Genomic DNA, 16,694 nt, shown 5'->3' with positions numbered 1-16,694 from the left:
CCTCTCTCTCTCTCTTTCCCTCTCTCTCTCTCTCTTTCCCTCTCTCTCTCTCTCTTTCCCCTCTCTCTCTTTCCCTCTCTCTCTTTCCCTCTCTCTCTCTCTTCCCTCTCTCTCTCTTTCCCTCTCTCTCTCTCTCTTTCCCTCTCTCTCTCTCTTTCCCTCCCTCTCTCTCTCTCTCTTTCCCTCTCTCTCTCTTTCCCTCTCTCTCTCTCTCTTTCCCTCCCTCTTTCCCTCTCTCTCTCTCTTTCCCTCTCTCTCTCTCTTTCCCTCTCTCTCTCTCTTTCCCTCTCTCTCTCTCTTTCCCTCTCTCTCTCTCTTTCCCTCTCTCTCTCTCTTTCCCTCTCCAATTCCAATTTTCCAATTCAAATGCTTTATTGGCATGAAAGTTTACAGAGAACCATATTGCCAAAGCTTACATAGCAAAAAGGTACAGTTTTCCAACATTCTGTAGGTGTCAATCGATTTGACATTTGTTGGGTACATACAATATTACTTTTAAACAATATTAATTTTAAACAGTCTTTGTACTTCATTTGGTACGTTCAATATTAATTTTAAACAGTCTTACTTTTAAACAGTCCTCAGGTTGTGACATGTTGTTACATATTTGGCCCCAAGGTATGGTCTGTCTCCTTCTCCTAGGACTAATCTCAATTTTGACAGGTCATCCAATTCCTTGAAATCTGGGGTTGTTTGGCTTAGCTTGTTGAATAATATGTTTCTTGATGTGTTGAATTTTTCGCATTTTAGGAGGAAATGCATCTCTGTTTCAACCTCGCCGGCCAGACATTGATCGCATATTCTATTCTCTCTAGGCTGCCAGGATTTCTTGTATCTGCCTTTTTCAATTTCCAGTTGGTGGTCGCTTAGTCTGTACCTGGTGAGGGTCTGTCTCTGTTTTGTGTCTCTGATGGTCGTGAGGTAGTCTGCCAGTTTATATTCTCTTTTTAGGGCCCGGTAACATTCTAATCTGCTTTGGCTTTCGGTTATTTTGTTCCAATGTTCCAGGTAGGTTTCTTTGCATTTTTTAATGATTTGGTTCACTCGGATTGGTGTTTGGACGGCTGTGTTGGTCTGGGGCTGGTCAGGGTCCGGCTGAGTACTTAGTTTCAGTAGCAGCTGACTCAGGGGACTCTTTTCTGGTTTTAGCTCTTGGGTCTGAAAGGCTTTGAAATGAAGGGTGTCTGGGGAGCTAGATTTGAGGTGATTTAGGAAGTTTAGTGCTCGTTTTTGGATGTTTATCAGTGGGTATCTGCCTAGTTCGGCTCTGCATGCATTTGTTGGCGTTTTTCTTTGGGTGCGAAGGATGCTTCGGCAGAATTCTGCATGTAGGGCTTCTATTGTGTGTTTTTCCCATTTAGTGTAGCTTTGGTGATTTAGCGGGCCCCATACTTCACTACCGTACAGTGCAATGGGCAGGATTATGCTGTCAAATATTTTGAGCCAGATTTTGATTGGGATTTGGATGTTGTAGAATTTTCTTTTTATTGCATATAGGGCTCTTCGGGCTTTTTCTTTTAGTGCATTCACTGCTATGCTGAAGCTCCCTGATGCTGTAATAGTTAGACCAAGGTAGGTGTAGCTCATAGTGTGTCCTATAGTGGTATCACTGAGGGTAAACTGGTATTTGTTTTCCTGACATCTGGGCCTTTTTTGAAAAATCATGATATTGGTTTTCTTTAGATTTACTGTTAGAGCCCAATTTTGGCAGTATTTGTCGAGTAGGTCTAGTTGTTGCTGTAATCCCTGTTCTGTGGGAGACAGCAGAACCAGGTCGTCCGCATAGAACAGGGATTTCACTTCTCAATCCAGGAGACGGAGACCTGGTGACTCGCTTTGCTCCAGCATGTCTGCTAATTCATTTATGTATATGTTGAACAGGGTCGGGCTCAAATTGCAGCCCTGCCGGACGCCTCTTCTCTGGTGAAGAATTCGGTGCGTTTGTCTCCAATTTTGACCCCGCATTTGTTTTTTCCAGATACATTGATTTAATAAGGTCATAGACTTTGCCCCCTATTCCACACTGAAGAAGTTTATAATAGAGCCCTTCGTGCCATATAGAGTCAAAGGCTTTCTTGAAGTCGATGAAACAGGCGAATATTTTCCCATTTTTTGTTTGGTGTATATGTTTTCAATGAGGGTGTGAAGGGTATAGATATGGTCGGCGGTGCGGTGTTTTGGAAGAAAGCCTATTTGGTTTTTTCTGAGGATATTATGTTTGTTAAGAAAATCAAGTAATCTACTATTTAGAATACTGCAGAATAACTTCCCTAGACAACTGTTGACACAGATGCCGCGGTAGTTATTTGGGTCTGATTTGTTTCCACTTTTTTCTCTCTCTCTTTCTCTTTCCCTCTCTCTCTCTTTCTCTTTCCCTCTCTCTCTCTCTTTCCCTCTCTCTCTCTTTCCCTCTCTCTCTCTCTCTCTCTCTTTCCCTCTCTCTCTCTCTCTTTCCCTCTCTCTCTCTTTCCCTCTCTCTCTCTCTCTTTCCCTCTCTCTCTCTTTCCCTCTCTCTCTCTCTTTCCCTCTCTCTCTCTCTTTCCCTCTCTCTCTTTCCCCCTCTCTCTCTCTCTTTCCCTCTCTCTCTCTTTCCCTCTCTCTCTCTCTCTTTCCCTCTCTCTCTCTCTCTCTTTCCCTCTCTCTCTCCCTCTCTCTCTCTCTTTCTTTCCCTCTCTCTCTCTCTTTCCCTCCCTCTCTCTCTCTCTCTCTCCTTCCCACACAGACAGACAAACTCATTTATATATATCCTTCCCCCCAGTCTCTCTCTCCCCCCCAGTCTCTCTCTTCTCCCCCCCCGTCTGTCTCGCTCTCTTCCTTCCCCCTCTCTCTCTCTCCCAGACAGACAGACAGACTCATTTATATATATAAAAATTATTTCTACTTTTTTCATAACAACATGCCCTCAAAAAACCCTCGGCACCGCCGGGCACTCCAGCTAGTTGTGTATAAAAGGTTCTATGTAAATACAAGTTAGTATTATGTCCACCTACATGTCTGCAGGACACAATCACGACACGGGGAACAATTTTTCAGAGAACCTATATTGATGAATGGAAGTATCATGATCAATTTTCCTTGTACCAGAGCCAACCCACGTCTTCATAGACAAACAAATTATTTAAGGGGAGAACTAAATTAATGGATGAGGTATACAGCTGGTATAATTTACTTACATTTCCAGATATTGTTTCCACATGTAAGGCTTTTGGAGATTCATGAAATTATGGAAAAACAGCTCAAAATTGGCTTAGCAGTAGAAAGGATCAGAGTCACTATGTTTCAAACCAATGTGAAGTTCTTATCAGGAAGAACAAACAAATGTAGTGTATCTCGAGGACATCAGATGAATGAAGTAACTCTCTTCTCGATCCCCCGCCCCCCCTCCCCCTAATTTTCTGCCCTCTCCTGAGAATGCTAATTTTTGCTGAAATGTGGTTGCCTAGACTCCAGCTCTGACACTTTGATCACGTGCCCTCTTCGTGTGTAAGCTTAGAAAGTCAGCAGGCTATTTAACTACAATAGCCATCACAGCTAACACTGATTCTATCCTGAGCAGGCCTTCATACCTGCACAGTGGCCAACAGGAGCCACTGGACACTGATCAGGAGGACTAGAGAAGGTGGTTAAAAGGGCATATGGGATACTTTCGTTTAATAGCCGAGGCATAGAATATAAGAGCAGGGAGGTTATGCGAGAACTGTATAAAACACTAGTTAGGCCACAGTTAGAGTACTGCGTGCAGTTCTGGTCACCACATTACAGGAAAAGATGTGATTGCACTAGAGAGGGTACAGAGGAGATTTACAAGGATGTTGCCAGGACTGGAGAATTTTTATCTCTGAGGAAAGATTGGATAGGCTGGGGTTGTTAACTTCCGAAAAAGGAGGCTGAGGGGAGACTCAATTGAGGTGTATAAAATTATGATTGGATAGGAAGGACCTATTTCCCTTAGCAGAGAGGTCAATAACCAGAGGGCACAGATTTGAAGTAATTGGTAGAAAGATTAGAGGGGAGTTGAGGAGACCTTTTTTCACCCAGAGAGTAGTGGGGGTCTGGAACTCACTGCCTGAAAGGGTGGTAGAGGCAGAAACCCTAATCACATTAAAAAAGTACGTGGATATGCACTTGAAGTGCCGTAACCTACAGGGCTACGGACTAAGAGCTAGAAAGTGGAATTAGGCTGGATAGCCCCTTTTTGGGTGGCACAGACCGATGGATCAAATGGCCTCCTTCTGTGCCTTGACTATTGGCAGATTTTTCCCTCACTAACCCAGCAGCATTAAAGCAAATAAGAATTAATAGAATGAGAATCAAGCCTGGGACATTCTCACTTGTATTACTTAGTATCACACACCAAAATACGTTATTCTAACCTTGTACAGATTATTGGTCACAAAAGGATGTCAATACATTGGGAGAGATATTTGTACAGTGATGAGGATGACTGGGAATCAAAACTTTTTTTAACCTTTGGCGTTAGATACATATTATACTGAACATTTTAAATTTTATGCCAGGATATGGAGCAGAACTATGATTTGGTAGGTATACATGGCTATATGGCCTTTTTTCAATGGTTTCTATTATCTGACCATGTTTTCCTACATTACATATCTATATTCTCTCATCCCTTGGAACATATCCACAGTACAAATAAGTCACTTACCGTAATAACTTCAGTTCCTGTGCTGCCTTCAAGATGATTTCATGTTCTCGTTGAGACAATGCTACTATATTTTGTCCACCAGGTGGTTGGTCTACCATAGGTTTTTCAGAGAAAGGCAGTGGTGGCTCTTCAGGTTTAACGGGCGGACGAACAGGACCAGTCTGTGGTGGCATCTCACGCAAATTGTCAAAGGGTAACCGCCTGTCGTCTGCATCTGGATACCTCCTTTCATCTATCCGTTCACTCTGCCAGCCAAGCCTGTCTGAAGGATAATCACGCTCATCTCTCCTCCAGTCTGGCCTTTCTGGATAGTCCCGTCCCCACAGCCCCCGCTCTTGGTCATGATGGTAGCCCCGTTCAGGTTCATCCCTCCATCTATCTGGTCGTGGCCGCAACGGAGAAAAGTCTCTTCCACGACCATGAAGCTCCCATTCTTCTCGTTGTCTGTGGAAGTATTCTCTATCACGTTCATTGTCTCTGTTAAAACCATGTTCATGTGATCTTCCGCTCCTGTCAAATTCTCTGTCAAGCGCTCGGTCAAAAACCTCAACTGGAAGTGGAGCTCGAATGTCCCTTCTGTCTAAAATTTCATGAGGCAGAGGTGGCCGACGAAGAAGCGACCGTTCCTCTCTCCTAAATGGATCTCTCTCATCCCAAAAGTCTGGGCCAGTATCCGTCCAATTTCCCCTTTCCCAGGACAAAGCTCTCTCTCTTTCATAAGCTGGATCTCCTCTAGGTTCGGAGAAATGATCATCTATCGGTCTCCCTTCCTCCTGATGCCAATTTTCCTGCATTTCCATCCTGTGATGTAGCAGTGGCCTTATCTCTGGACCATCTATATTACTGTCAACGTCACTCTTGCGCATAGAGGTGTAGTCCTTGCCAACAAGTTGCCTGTGGTCTGGGCCTTTTTCTCGGTCATTATTCGGATGCAATGGCGTAGATTCAATCCTTTTGCCTGCTTCTACAGTTTTTGGCTCAGATTTCTCAGATATAGCCTTTGTGGTAGCTGATGAATTGGAAGGCAGTATTTTACCTGGACTTTGCACAACGGGAGTTTTTTGGTCCTGAGCGACAGTTATGGAAGGAGTTGCTGCCTCGGAACTGTCCACTTTCTTCTGAATTTCATGTGATTTAGATAAATCAACACTTTTTTTCAACAATTCTTTATTGGCAGATGAATCCAAACTTTTATGACCTGTAGCAGCCAAAGTTGCGTGGGCTGGTTTTTTTTCATCTATTTGTTCCACTGAAGCCTGTGGTACTGTATCTGTGTTTTGCTTTGCATCTTTATCTACAGCTGGAGTCTTTAGGTTCTTTTCTCCAACAGGTTTTATCTGCTCCTCAACTTGTTCTAAAGATGGCTGAGAAGATTGGGGTCCTTTCAAACCTTGTCCAGTTTGTCCAGCTGTAACTTGAGGACTTTTGGGTCTTGGACTGGGTACACAAGGTCCACTGGGACAAAGCCCATGAGGCCCACTGAACCTTGGACCCTTTGGTCCATCAAACCGTGAACCAGGCCCTTGAAATCTTCCACCGGGACCTTCAAATCGCTGCCCAGGACCCTGCCCCTCGAATCGCTGCCCTGGACCCTGACCTTCAAAGTGCTGGCCATAAACTTGGCCCTCGAAGTGCTGCCCCTGACCTGGGCTTTCAAAGCGCTGCCCTGTTCCTGGACTCTCAAAGGTATGGCCTGGACCCTGGCCCTCAAAACGATTCCCCAGGCCACGACCGTCAAAGGGTTGCCCATGACCATCAGAATGCTGGCCCGGACCTTGGCTCTCAAAGCGGTTCCCCAGACCCTGCTTCTCAAAGCGATTCCCCGGACCCTGACCCTCGAAGCGATTCCCTGGACCCTGACCCTCGAAGCGATTCCCCGGACCCTGACCCTCAAAGCGATTCCCCGGACCCTGGCCGTCGAAGCGATTACCGAGATCCTGGCCGTCGAAGTGATTACCCCCCGGACCCTGGCTGTCAAAGCGATTACCCCCCGGACCCTGGCTGTCGAAGCGATTACCCCCCGGGCCTTCAAAGCGATTAGCCCCCGGACCCTGGCCGTCGAAGCGATTACCCCCAGGGCCTTCAAAGCGATTAGCCCCCGGACCCTGGCCGTCGAAGCGATTACCCCCTGGGCCGTCAAAGCGGTTACCCCCTGGGCCGTCAAAGCCGCTACCCCCTGGGCCCTGGCCTTCAAAGCGACTACCCCCTGGGCCGTCAAAGCCGCTACCCCCCTGGGCCCTGGCCTGCAAAGCGACTACCCCCTGGGCCGTCAAAGCTGCTACCCCCTGGGCCCTGGCCTGCAAAGCGACTACCCCCTGGGCCGTCAAAGCCACTACCCCCTGGGCCCTGGCCTTCAAAGCGACCACCCCCAGGGCCGTCAAAGCGTCTACCCCCTGGGCCGTCAAAGCGACTACCCCCAGGGCCGTCAAAGCGACTACCCCCAGGGCCGTCAAAGCGACTACCCCCAGGGCCGTCCATTCGGCTACCCCCTGGGCCGTCCATTCGGCTACCCCCTGGGCCGTCCATGCGGCTACCCCCTGGGCCCTCAAAGCGACTACCCCCTGGGCCCTCAAAGTGACTACCATCTGGGCCCTCAAAGCGACTACCCCCTGGACCCTCAAAGCGACTACCCCCTGGGCCGTCAAAGCGACTACCCCCTGGGCCGTCAAAGCGACTACTCCCTGGGCCGTCAAAGCGACTACCCCCTGGGCCGTCAAAGCGACTACCCCCTGGGCCCTCAAAGCAACTACCCCCTGGACCCTCAAAGCGATTAACTCCTAGACTCTGCTTCTCAAAGCGATTAACCCCCAAACCCTGGCCCTCAAACCGATTACCCCCCGGACCCTGCTTCTCAAAGCGATTAGCAGGACCTTGGATCTCAAAGCGATTACCGGGACCCTGCTTCTCAAAATTATTACCCAGACCCTGGCCCTCCAAGCAAATACCAGAAACACGAGTCTCAAAGAGATTACCCAGACCCTGCTTCTCAGAGAGATTACCGGGACCCTGGCCCTCGATGCGATTACCAGGAACTTGGTCCACAATACGATTCCCCGGACCCTGCATCTCAAAGCAATTGCCAGGACCCTGGCCCTCAAAGCGATTGCCGGGACCCGGGCCCTCAAAGCGATTGCCAGGACCCTGGCCCTCAAAGCGATTGCCGGGACCCGGGCCCTCAAAGCGATTGCCGGGACCCGGGCCCTCAAAGCGATTGCCGGGACCCGGGCCCTCAAAGCGATTGCCGGGACCCGGGCCCTCAAAGCGATTGCCGGGACCCGGGCCCTCAAAGCGATTGCCGGGACCCGGGCCCTCAAAGCGATTGCCAGGACCCGGGCCCTCAAAGCGATTGCCGGGACCCGGGCCCTCAAAGCGATTGCCAGGACCCGGGCCCTCAAAGCGATTGCCGGGACCCGGGCCCTCAAAGCGATTGCCGGGACCCGGGCCCTCAAAGCGATTGCCGGGACCAGGGCCCTCAAAGCGATTGCCGGGACCCGGGCCCTCAAAGCGATTGCCGGGACCCTGGCCCTCAAAGCGACTGCCGGGACCCTGGCCCTCAAAGCGACTGCCGGGACCCTGGCCCTCAAAGCGATTGCCGGGACCCGGTCCCTCAAAGCTTTTGCCTGGACCCTGCTTCTCACGGCAATTACCAGAACCCTGCTCCTCTAGGCGTTTACCAGTACCCTGCTCCTCAAAGCGATTACCGGGATCCTGCTTTTCGAGGAGAATACCGGGATCCTGCTTCGCAAGGAGATTACCGGGACCCTGCTTCTCAGGGAGATTACCGGGACCCTGCTTCTCAGGGAGATTACCGGGACCCTGCTTCGCGAGGAGATTACCGGGACCCTGCTTCGCGAGATTACCGGGATCCTGCTTCGCAGGGAGATTACCGGGATCCTGCTTCGCGAGGAGATTACCGGGACCCTGCTTCTCAGGGAGATTACTGGGATCCTGTTTCTCAGGGAGATTACCAGGACCCTGCTTCGCGAGGAGATTACCGGGACCCTGCTTCGCGAAGAGATTACCGGGTCCCTGCTTCGCGAGGAGATTACCAGGACCCTGCTTCGCGAGGAGATTACCGGGACCCTGCTTCTCAGGGAGATTACCGGGACCCTGCTTCGCAAGGAGATTACCGGGACCCTGCTTTGCGAGGAGATTACCGGGATCCTGCTTCGCGAGATTACCAGGACCCTGCTTCTCAGGGAGATTACCAGGACCCTGCTTCTCAGGGAGATTACCGGGACCCTGCTTCGCGAGGAGATTACCGGGACCCTGCTTCTCAGGAAGATTACCGGGACCCTGCTTCGCGAGGAGATTACCGGGACCCTGCTTCTCAGGGAGATTACCAGGACCCTGCTTCTCAGGGAGATTACCGGGACCCTGCTTCTCAGGGAGATTACCAGGACCCTGCTTCTCAGGGAGATTAGCGGGACCCTGCTTCTCAGGGAGATTACCGGGACCCTGCTTCTCAGGGAGATTACCGGGACCCTGCTTCTCAAAGCGATTAGCAGAACCCTGCTTCTCAAAGCGATTACTGGAACCCTGCTCCTCAAGGCGATTACCGGGACCCTTAGTCTCAAAGCGATTACCAGGACCCTGCTTCTCAAAGCGATTACTGGGACCCTGCTCCTCAAGGCGATTACCGGGACCCTGCTTCTCAAAGCGATTACTGGAACCCTGCTCCTCAAGGCGATTACCTGGACCCTTAGTCTCAAAGCGATTACCAGGACCCTGCTTCTCAAAGCGATTACTGGGACCCTGCTCCTCAAGGCGATTACCTGGACCCTTAGTCTCAAAGCGATTACCAGGACCCTGCTTCTCAAAGCGATTACTGGGACCCTGCTCCTCAAGGCGATTACCTGGACCCTTAGTCTCAAAGCGATTACCAGGACCCTGCTTCTCAAAGCGATTACTGGGACCCTGCTCCTCAAGGCGATTACCTGGACCCTTAGTCTCAAAGCGATTACCAGGACCCTGCTTCTCAAAGCGATTACTGGGACCCTGCTCCTCAAGGCGATTACCTGGACCCTTAGTCTCAAAGCGATTACCAGGACCCTGCTTCTCAAAGCGATTACTGGGACCCTGCTCCTCAAGGCGATTACCTGGACCCTTAGTCTCAAAGCGATTACCAGGACCCTGCTTCTCAAAGCGATTACTGGGACCCTGCTCCTCAAGGCGATTACCTGGACCCTTAGTCTCAAAGCGATTACCAGGACCCTGCTTCTCAAAGCGATTACAAGGCGATTACCTGGACCCTTAGTCTCAAAGCGATTACCAGGACCCTGCTTCTCAAAGCGATTACTGGGACCCTGCTCCTCAAGGCGATTACCTGGACCCTTAGTCTCAAAGCGATTACCAGGACCCTGCTTCTCAAAGCGATTACTGGGACCCTGCTCCTCAAGGCGATTACCTGGACCCTTAGTCTCAAAGCGATTACCAGGACCCTGCTTCTCAAAGCGATTACCCGGAGCCTGACTCAAAGCCTCATCTGCACGGTGATGACCGGGAGCTTTATCTTCAACTTTCTGACCCATAGCCAAATCCTCAACATGGTGACCCACAACTTTACCCTCAACATGCTGACCTGCAGCCTCATTCTCAGCGTGTTGGCCCGCAGCCTCACCCCCAACCCACTGGCCCACAGACTGTCCTTCAAATTTTGCTTGGGGTCCTTCAAATCGATGACTTTGAAATCTAGGACCTCTAGAATCAAAGCGTGAACGAGAACCTTCCCTTGCTCCTGGTCCATCAAATCTGTGCATTCCTCTCCCACGGAGTCCATCAAACCTATGAAACAAAAATACTTTATCAAAAGGACTAAAACTCACTTTTGCATTTAATAATCTCCTGGCAAATTCTATGAAATCCATTTCTCTTTTGATGAAACAATACACCAAATTCCTCTCTCAATAGGTTCTACATATACTGAATTAATCCCAGTTCACCAAAACTTGCTTCAGTTTTGATACTTTTGCAACAAGGCAGCAAGGTTGCTGGTTAGTTCATGCAGCATTTTTCAGTTGGTTCTTTTGAGGAACAAATAGCTTCACTTTATTCAGTATAGAAATCTTACTGCATTGCTTGAAGGATAAGTGTTCAAACACAGGCTACAGCACTAGCATGCACGTACACACACAACTCTAAATATGGCAACCTGAGAAACAAAATGTTTTCACAAAGGGCCATGACTTCTCATCTTCCCTAAGACAAAACCCAAAATATAAAGCATGAGCTCTAAAATAATCACTTCAATGCTGCAACTTACTGAACCAAAAGAACCTTTATGTTGTAAATTTAATCAGAAACCAATAAAGGAAAAAGTTTAACAGTTTTTATGAAAGTATTCTCCCAACATGTACCATAAAATAAATTACAAGTCTACTATTTAATGGCAGTGTTGGCAATTTATTACAAATGGAACACAAACTAGTTTTTAAATTTAGCTTGGGGTAGCCAAGCAGTCCGTCCCAAAGCTACATGTGCCCACTCTGAGGCCTAAATGTATGTCTTTAAATGCTTTGTTTAGCACTCAATTCTGATGTGAAAGACAGAACAATGAAAGATGCATTCAGTCACAATAATACAAGAAAGCCCATCTTTCATTCTGACCCATTCTAAATGTGACAAATTAATTGTGGCAGAAACTGAACGCACCACCATAATGAGGTAGTGGAACCTCCCATGCTCTTAAACCCGATGGAACATAGCAACATAGAAAACGGAGCTACCACGACTGCTGGCACACACCTTCAGCATGTCACTGGCCTCTGTAGCAGAAACAATGCCAAACAATTTGATTTCTGAGACGCCAGTGACCGTGTCTGAGAGGGGAGAAGGAGCATAGGAACATAAGAAAATAAGAACAGGTGTAGGCCATTCAGCCCCTCGAACCTGTTCCGCCATTCAATGAGATCATGGCTGATCTGCGACTTAACTCCATATACCCGCCTTTGGCCCATATCCCTTAATACCTTTTCTTAACAAAAGGTATTTAACAAAAAGCTAGCAATCGCCGATTTAAAATTAACAATTGATCTAGCATCAATTGCCGTTTGTGGAAGAGAGTTCCAAACTTCTACCACTCTATGTGTAGAAGTGTTTCCTAATTTCACTCCTGAAAGGTCTGATGCTAATTTTCAGACTATAACCCCTAGTCCTAGACTCCCCAACCAGCGGAAATAGTTTCTATCTACCCTATCTGTTCCCCTTAATATCTTGAAAACTTCGATCGGATCACCCCTTAACCTTCTAAATTCTAGAGAATACAACCCTAATTTGTGTAATCTCTCCTCGTAACTTAGCCCTTGAAGTCCGGGAATCATTCTGGTAAACCTATGCTGCACTCCCTCCTTCCTAAAGTGTGGTGCCCAGAACTGCTCACGGTCCTCCAGGTGTGGTCTAATCAGGATTTTGTATAACTGCAGCATAACTTCTACCCCCTTGTATTCTAGTCCTCTAGATATAAAGGCCAGCATTCCATTAGCCCTTTTAATTGTTTTCTGTACCTGTTCATGACATTTTAATGATCGATGTACCCGAACCCCCACCAAGTCTCTTTTGACCTCCACTGTTTTTAGCTTTTCACCATTTAGCAAGTACCCTGTTCGATCCTTTTTAGGTCCAAAGTTGATGACCTCGCATTTGCCTACATTGAAGTCCATTTGCCACAGTTTTGCCCATTCACTTAATCTGTCGGTATCCCTTTGTAATTTTATGCTTTCATCTACACTGCCTACAATGCTGCCTATCTTTGTGTCATTGGCAAATTTGAATACATGACTTCCTATGCCATCATCTAAGTCATTCATAAATATATTGGGACACCACTAGTCACATTCTGCCAATTTGAGTACCTGCCCATTATCCCTACTGCCTGTCTCCTGCCGCTCAGCCAATTTCCTAACCAGGTCAATAATTTGCCCTCAATTCCATAGGCTTCCACCTTAGTTAACAGTCTCTTATGTGGGACTTTATCAAATGCCTTCTGGAAGTCCATATAAAGAACATCCATAGACATTCCCCTGTCCACTACTTTAGTCACCTTCTCAAAAAATTCAATCAGGTTTGTCAGGCATGACCCACCTTTCACAAATCCATGCTGGCTCTCTCTGATCAACAAAAATTCGAGGTGTTCAGTCACCCTATCCTTAATTATAGACATGAGCAATTTCCCGACAACAGATGTTAGGCTAACTGGTCTATAATTCCCTGGTTTCCCTCTCTCGCCATTCTTAAATAGCGGAGTGACATGCGCAATTTTCCAATCAAAAGGAATGGTTCCTGAATCAAGAGACAGTGAATCATAGAATAGTACAGCATCGAGTGTGCACTGGCTCTTTCGAAGAGCAATACAGTTAGTCCCACTCTTTCCCTACAATTTTTTCTCCTTCAAGTATTTATCCAATTCCCTTTTGAAGGCTACTATTGAATCTGTATCCACTATCCTATCAGGTAGCGCATTCCAAATCCTAACCACTCGTTGCAGAAAAAAGCTTTTCCCTCATGTCGCCTCTGGTTCTTTTGCCAATCACCTTAAACCTGTGTCCTCTTGTTATCGACCCTTCAGCCAGTTTCTCTTTATTTACTCTATATAAATCCTCCATGATTTTAAACACCTCTATCAAATCCCCTCTTAGCCTTCTCTGCTCCAAGGAGAACAACCGCAGCTTCGCCAGTCTATCCATCCATGTAACTGTATTCCCTCATTCCTGAAAGCATTCTAGTAAATCTCATCTGTACCCTCTCCAAAGCCTCCACGTCCTTCCTAAAGTGTGGTGCCCTGAATTGGACACAATACTCCAGCTGGGGCCGAACTAGGTTATTATATTATACATATATATTATATACACAATTTAAAATTTAAAGTGATCTTTCAGATAAAAAGCAACCAGCTCTTTTATATATAATGATGACTAATTTTAATTACCTTGGAGCTCTGTTGTCTTCAAACCGCAGTCCACCTTGCGATGGTTCTGATGGCTTTATCCCACATGGCCCAAGTCGACTGTCGTATGGTGTTAAACCTGAAGGAGACACCTTTACTTCGGCATGTGGTGTTGGAATGAGGGGCCTCTTCTGCTCTGTGACAGATGGAGCATTCTGAGAAATTGGTGTAGGAACAGAGTATGTTGGCGGAGGACCCTGGGAAACCGGTGGAGGGGCCTGAGTCACCGGCGGAGGGGCCTGAGTCACCGGCGGAGGGGGCCGAGACACCGATGGAGGGGGCACAGTCATCGACGGAGGGGGCACAGTCATCGACGGAGGGGGCACAGTCATCGACGGAGGGGGCACAGTCATTGGCGGAGGGGGCACAGTCATCAGTGGAGGGACTTGAGTCACCGGTGGAGGGACTTGAGTAACCGGTGGAGGGGCCTGAGTCACTAACGGAGAGGCTTGAGACAATGATGGAGGGGCCTGAGACACAAGTGGAGGTGCCTGGGAGACAGGTGGACTTTTCTGTTCTGAAGATGCTGGGACTGCAGGTGAACTTGTCGCTCCTTGTGTTGCAGCTACAGAAGAACCAGTTATTGGTGGTGTAGGGGGCAATACCATGGGTGGCATCGGAGGCATTGGCGGAGCTTGAGACATCAGTCCTCTTGATGTATTTCCCAAGTAACTCTGGGATTGGCTGTTCATGTACTGCTGTTGAACATTTCTGAGAGCATCCATCCTTTCTTGGAAGTGATGATTCGTTGTTACCATTTGTTCTTGCCACTGGTTCCACTGGGTTTCATACTGTTGGAGCTGGTCCTTGTTGGGATAGGCTTGGAGCTGTGCCTTCCAAATCTGGAACTGTCGCTGCCATTCTTGATACAGAGGGATGAACTGCTGCTGCTGCATCTCCAAGTGTCTCAGCTGCATCTCCAGAGGCATAGACTAAAGAAAAAGAAACCCATTATAGCCCGTCCTATTTTATAAACAGTCTACTGATTCTCTGCATTACCAACTTATTCACATGAGACTCTCGGTGATTTTGCTCCTCCACTTAAAAACATTTTTGCTATTTGAAAGGTAGTCTAGATTCTGAACATTGATGACCATAAAGACAATCCTACTGACCAAGAAATCCACAAAGCTGAGTTGATCTGCAAAAGCAGGGATTTCTGCAGGACAAAAAGCACGTGAGAAGTTCATGGAATACATAAATAATTTTCTACAAGTACTTAGTTTTACGCCATTTATAACGAGGGCTCTTACAACATGTGAATGACTGAAAGCATGTTGCATAGGAAGATAAACCATTCTCTCCTGTGGTTTATTTGCCCGCCAATTTCCAACCAGGAAATGTAATGCACACTTTACAAATTCTTATCCAGAAACAGTAGAAATAAGCAAACAGGAAAAAAAGTCACTCAGGTTCCCTTGCAGGAGCTACAGCTTTAAGAGGCAATCTATTCTCTGTGCTGCAGCCCAGAGACTCTCCACACCTATACTGTTGTATTAGTAAACTTGCCCCTACTGCCAAAATGAACAAACTAAAGAAAGCATGCAAAAGAATTTTAAACTTAAAAATGGTTAACATAGAGGAGTATATTAGACGATGAGGTTAAATTTCTAGTTTTAAACAAAAATGAAAAAAAAGGACAAGAAATGCTAGATGCTTTTATTTTTATGTAAAATTGTGTTTTGATGTGTTTAATAGTTTAAGCTATTACAATAATTGTTACCCGTGTTGGCAGGAGCGGACTGGAGCTGGAATCTTCGAGATTCTCACAGAAAAAGGGGACGCTGATAATATAGCACAATGGAACTATTCACATATACCAATTTCCCATTTGGACAGTCCGCCCCCGCTTGTTCATTGATTCACTTCAGGGCTACATACTAGTCCAAATTCCTCAGCATCAAAATGAGCATGGTAAAAATGTACAACACACCTTAGAAAGGATATATTTGTCTTGTAGGGAGTGCCACGTAGATTTACCAGAAGGATAACTGGAATCCAAGGGTTAAATTACAAGGAGGGGTTACACAAACTAGGCTTGTATTCCCTGGAATTTAGACGGTTAAGGGGTGACTTGATCGAAGTTTTTAAGATATTATGGGGAACTAGAGAGGTATAGGTAAATAGAAACTATTTCTGCTGGTTGGGGAGTCTAGAACTCTAGAACTAGGGGACATAGCCTAGTTGGATCCAGGCCTTTCAGGGGTGAAGTTAGGAAACACTTCTATATGCAAAGGGTGGTAGAAATTTGAAACTCGCTTCCATAAACAGCAGTTGATGCGATGTCAATTGTTAGTTTTAAGTCTGAGATTGATAGATTGTTCTTAACAAAAGGTATTAAGGGATATGGGGCAAAGGCAGGTATATGGAATTAGGTCACTGATCAGCTATGATCTCATTGAATGGCAGAACAGGCTTGAGGGGCTAAATGACCCACTCCTGTTCCTATGTTCCTAAAACTCATCAACCAGAGAGGAATTTCCTTAAATTGTCCAGCAATCTAAGGGTTAAGAAAGTCAATACAGATGAAGGAATAAAGATACTCTTAAACAATGCATCCTTTATATTTCAATAAAATGAGTCATTTTGCAGACAAATGACAGTCACTTGAAAAAAATCTAACACTTGATAGATAAGTAATTAGCAATCTCTTCTGAAACTTTACTCAATTGGATGAATCCAAAATCCCTGTTCCTGCTAGCTTAAGAAAGATGTTTGTTTACATCACGGGCTATCTTGCATGCTCACCACCAAGGGAAATGTGGCTATTAGTACTGCTCTTCACAGTAACATCTCCACCTGTCTCAGCTGCTGTAGAAGAACTAATTTGAGAAATCAGTGGCAACCAAGCTGTTGCTTCTTGGAGATGTAGGTTTCAGGTGGCAGTTTTCTGTTTCAAGTCTCAAACTTGTCATTTTACTGTACTGCTGCTAATGTGCAGTAACAGCAGTGCCATACTTCCATTCCATCTGATAACACTGTATGCCGTTTCTGTAGACCTGTTTATAAATGACCAGCTGGAGTGCCCGGCGGTGCCGAGGGTTTTTTGAGGGCATGTTATGAAAAAAGAAATAATTTTTATATATA

At 46.9% G+C, this 16,694-nt stretch overlaps 1 protein-coding gene across 1 annotated transcript in view; it reads right to left on the bottom strand.

Moving 5' to 3' along the window:
• Positions 1–16,694, bottom strand: part of ylpm1 (YLP motif containing 1) — a 141,850-nt gene that overhangs the window by 63,709 nt on the left and 61,447 nt on the right. The window contains 4 exon segments of the mRNA XM_086002717.1: positions 4,667–6,906; positions 6,908–9,846; positions 9,912–10,450; positions 13,590–14,539. Of these exon segments, the coding sequence (XP_085858843.1) occupies positions 4,667–6,906; positions 6,908–9,846; positions 9,912–10,450; positions 13,590–14,539 (6,668 nt within the window).

The sequence above is a fragment of the Somniosus microcephalus genome, chromosome 12 (genome assembly GCF_052327205.1).
Source record: "Somniosus microcephalus isolate GS21.2 chromosome 12, FLI_Smic_1.0, whole genome shotgun sequence".
Classification (NCBI taxonomy): domain Eukaryota; kingdom Metazoa; phylum Chordata; class Chondrichthyes; order Squaliformes; family Somniosidae; genus Somniosus; species Somniosus microcephalus.
The sequence above is the reverse complement of the archived record's forward strand: the minus strand, read 5'-3'. Positions and strand labels throughout refer to the sequence as shown.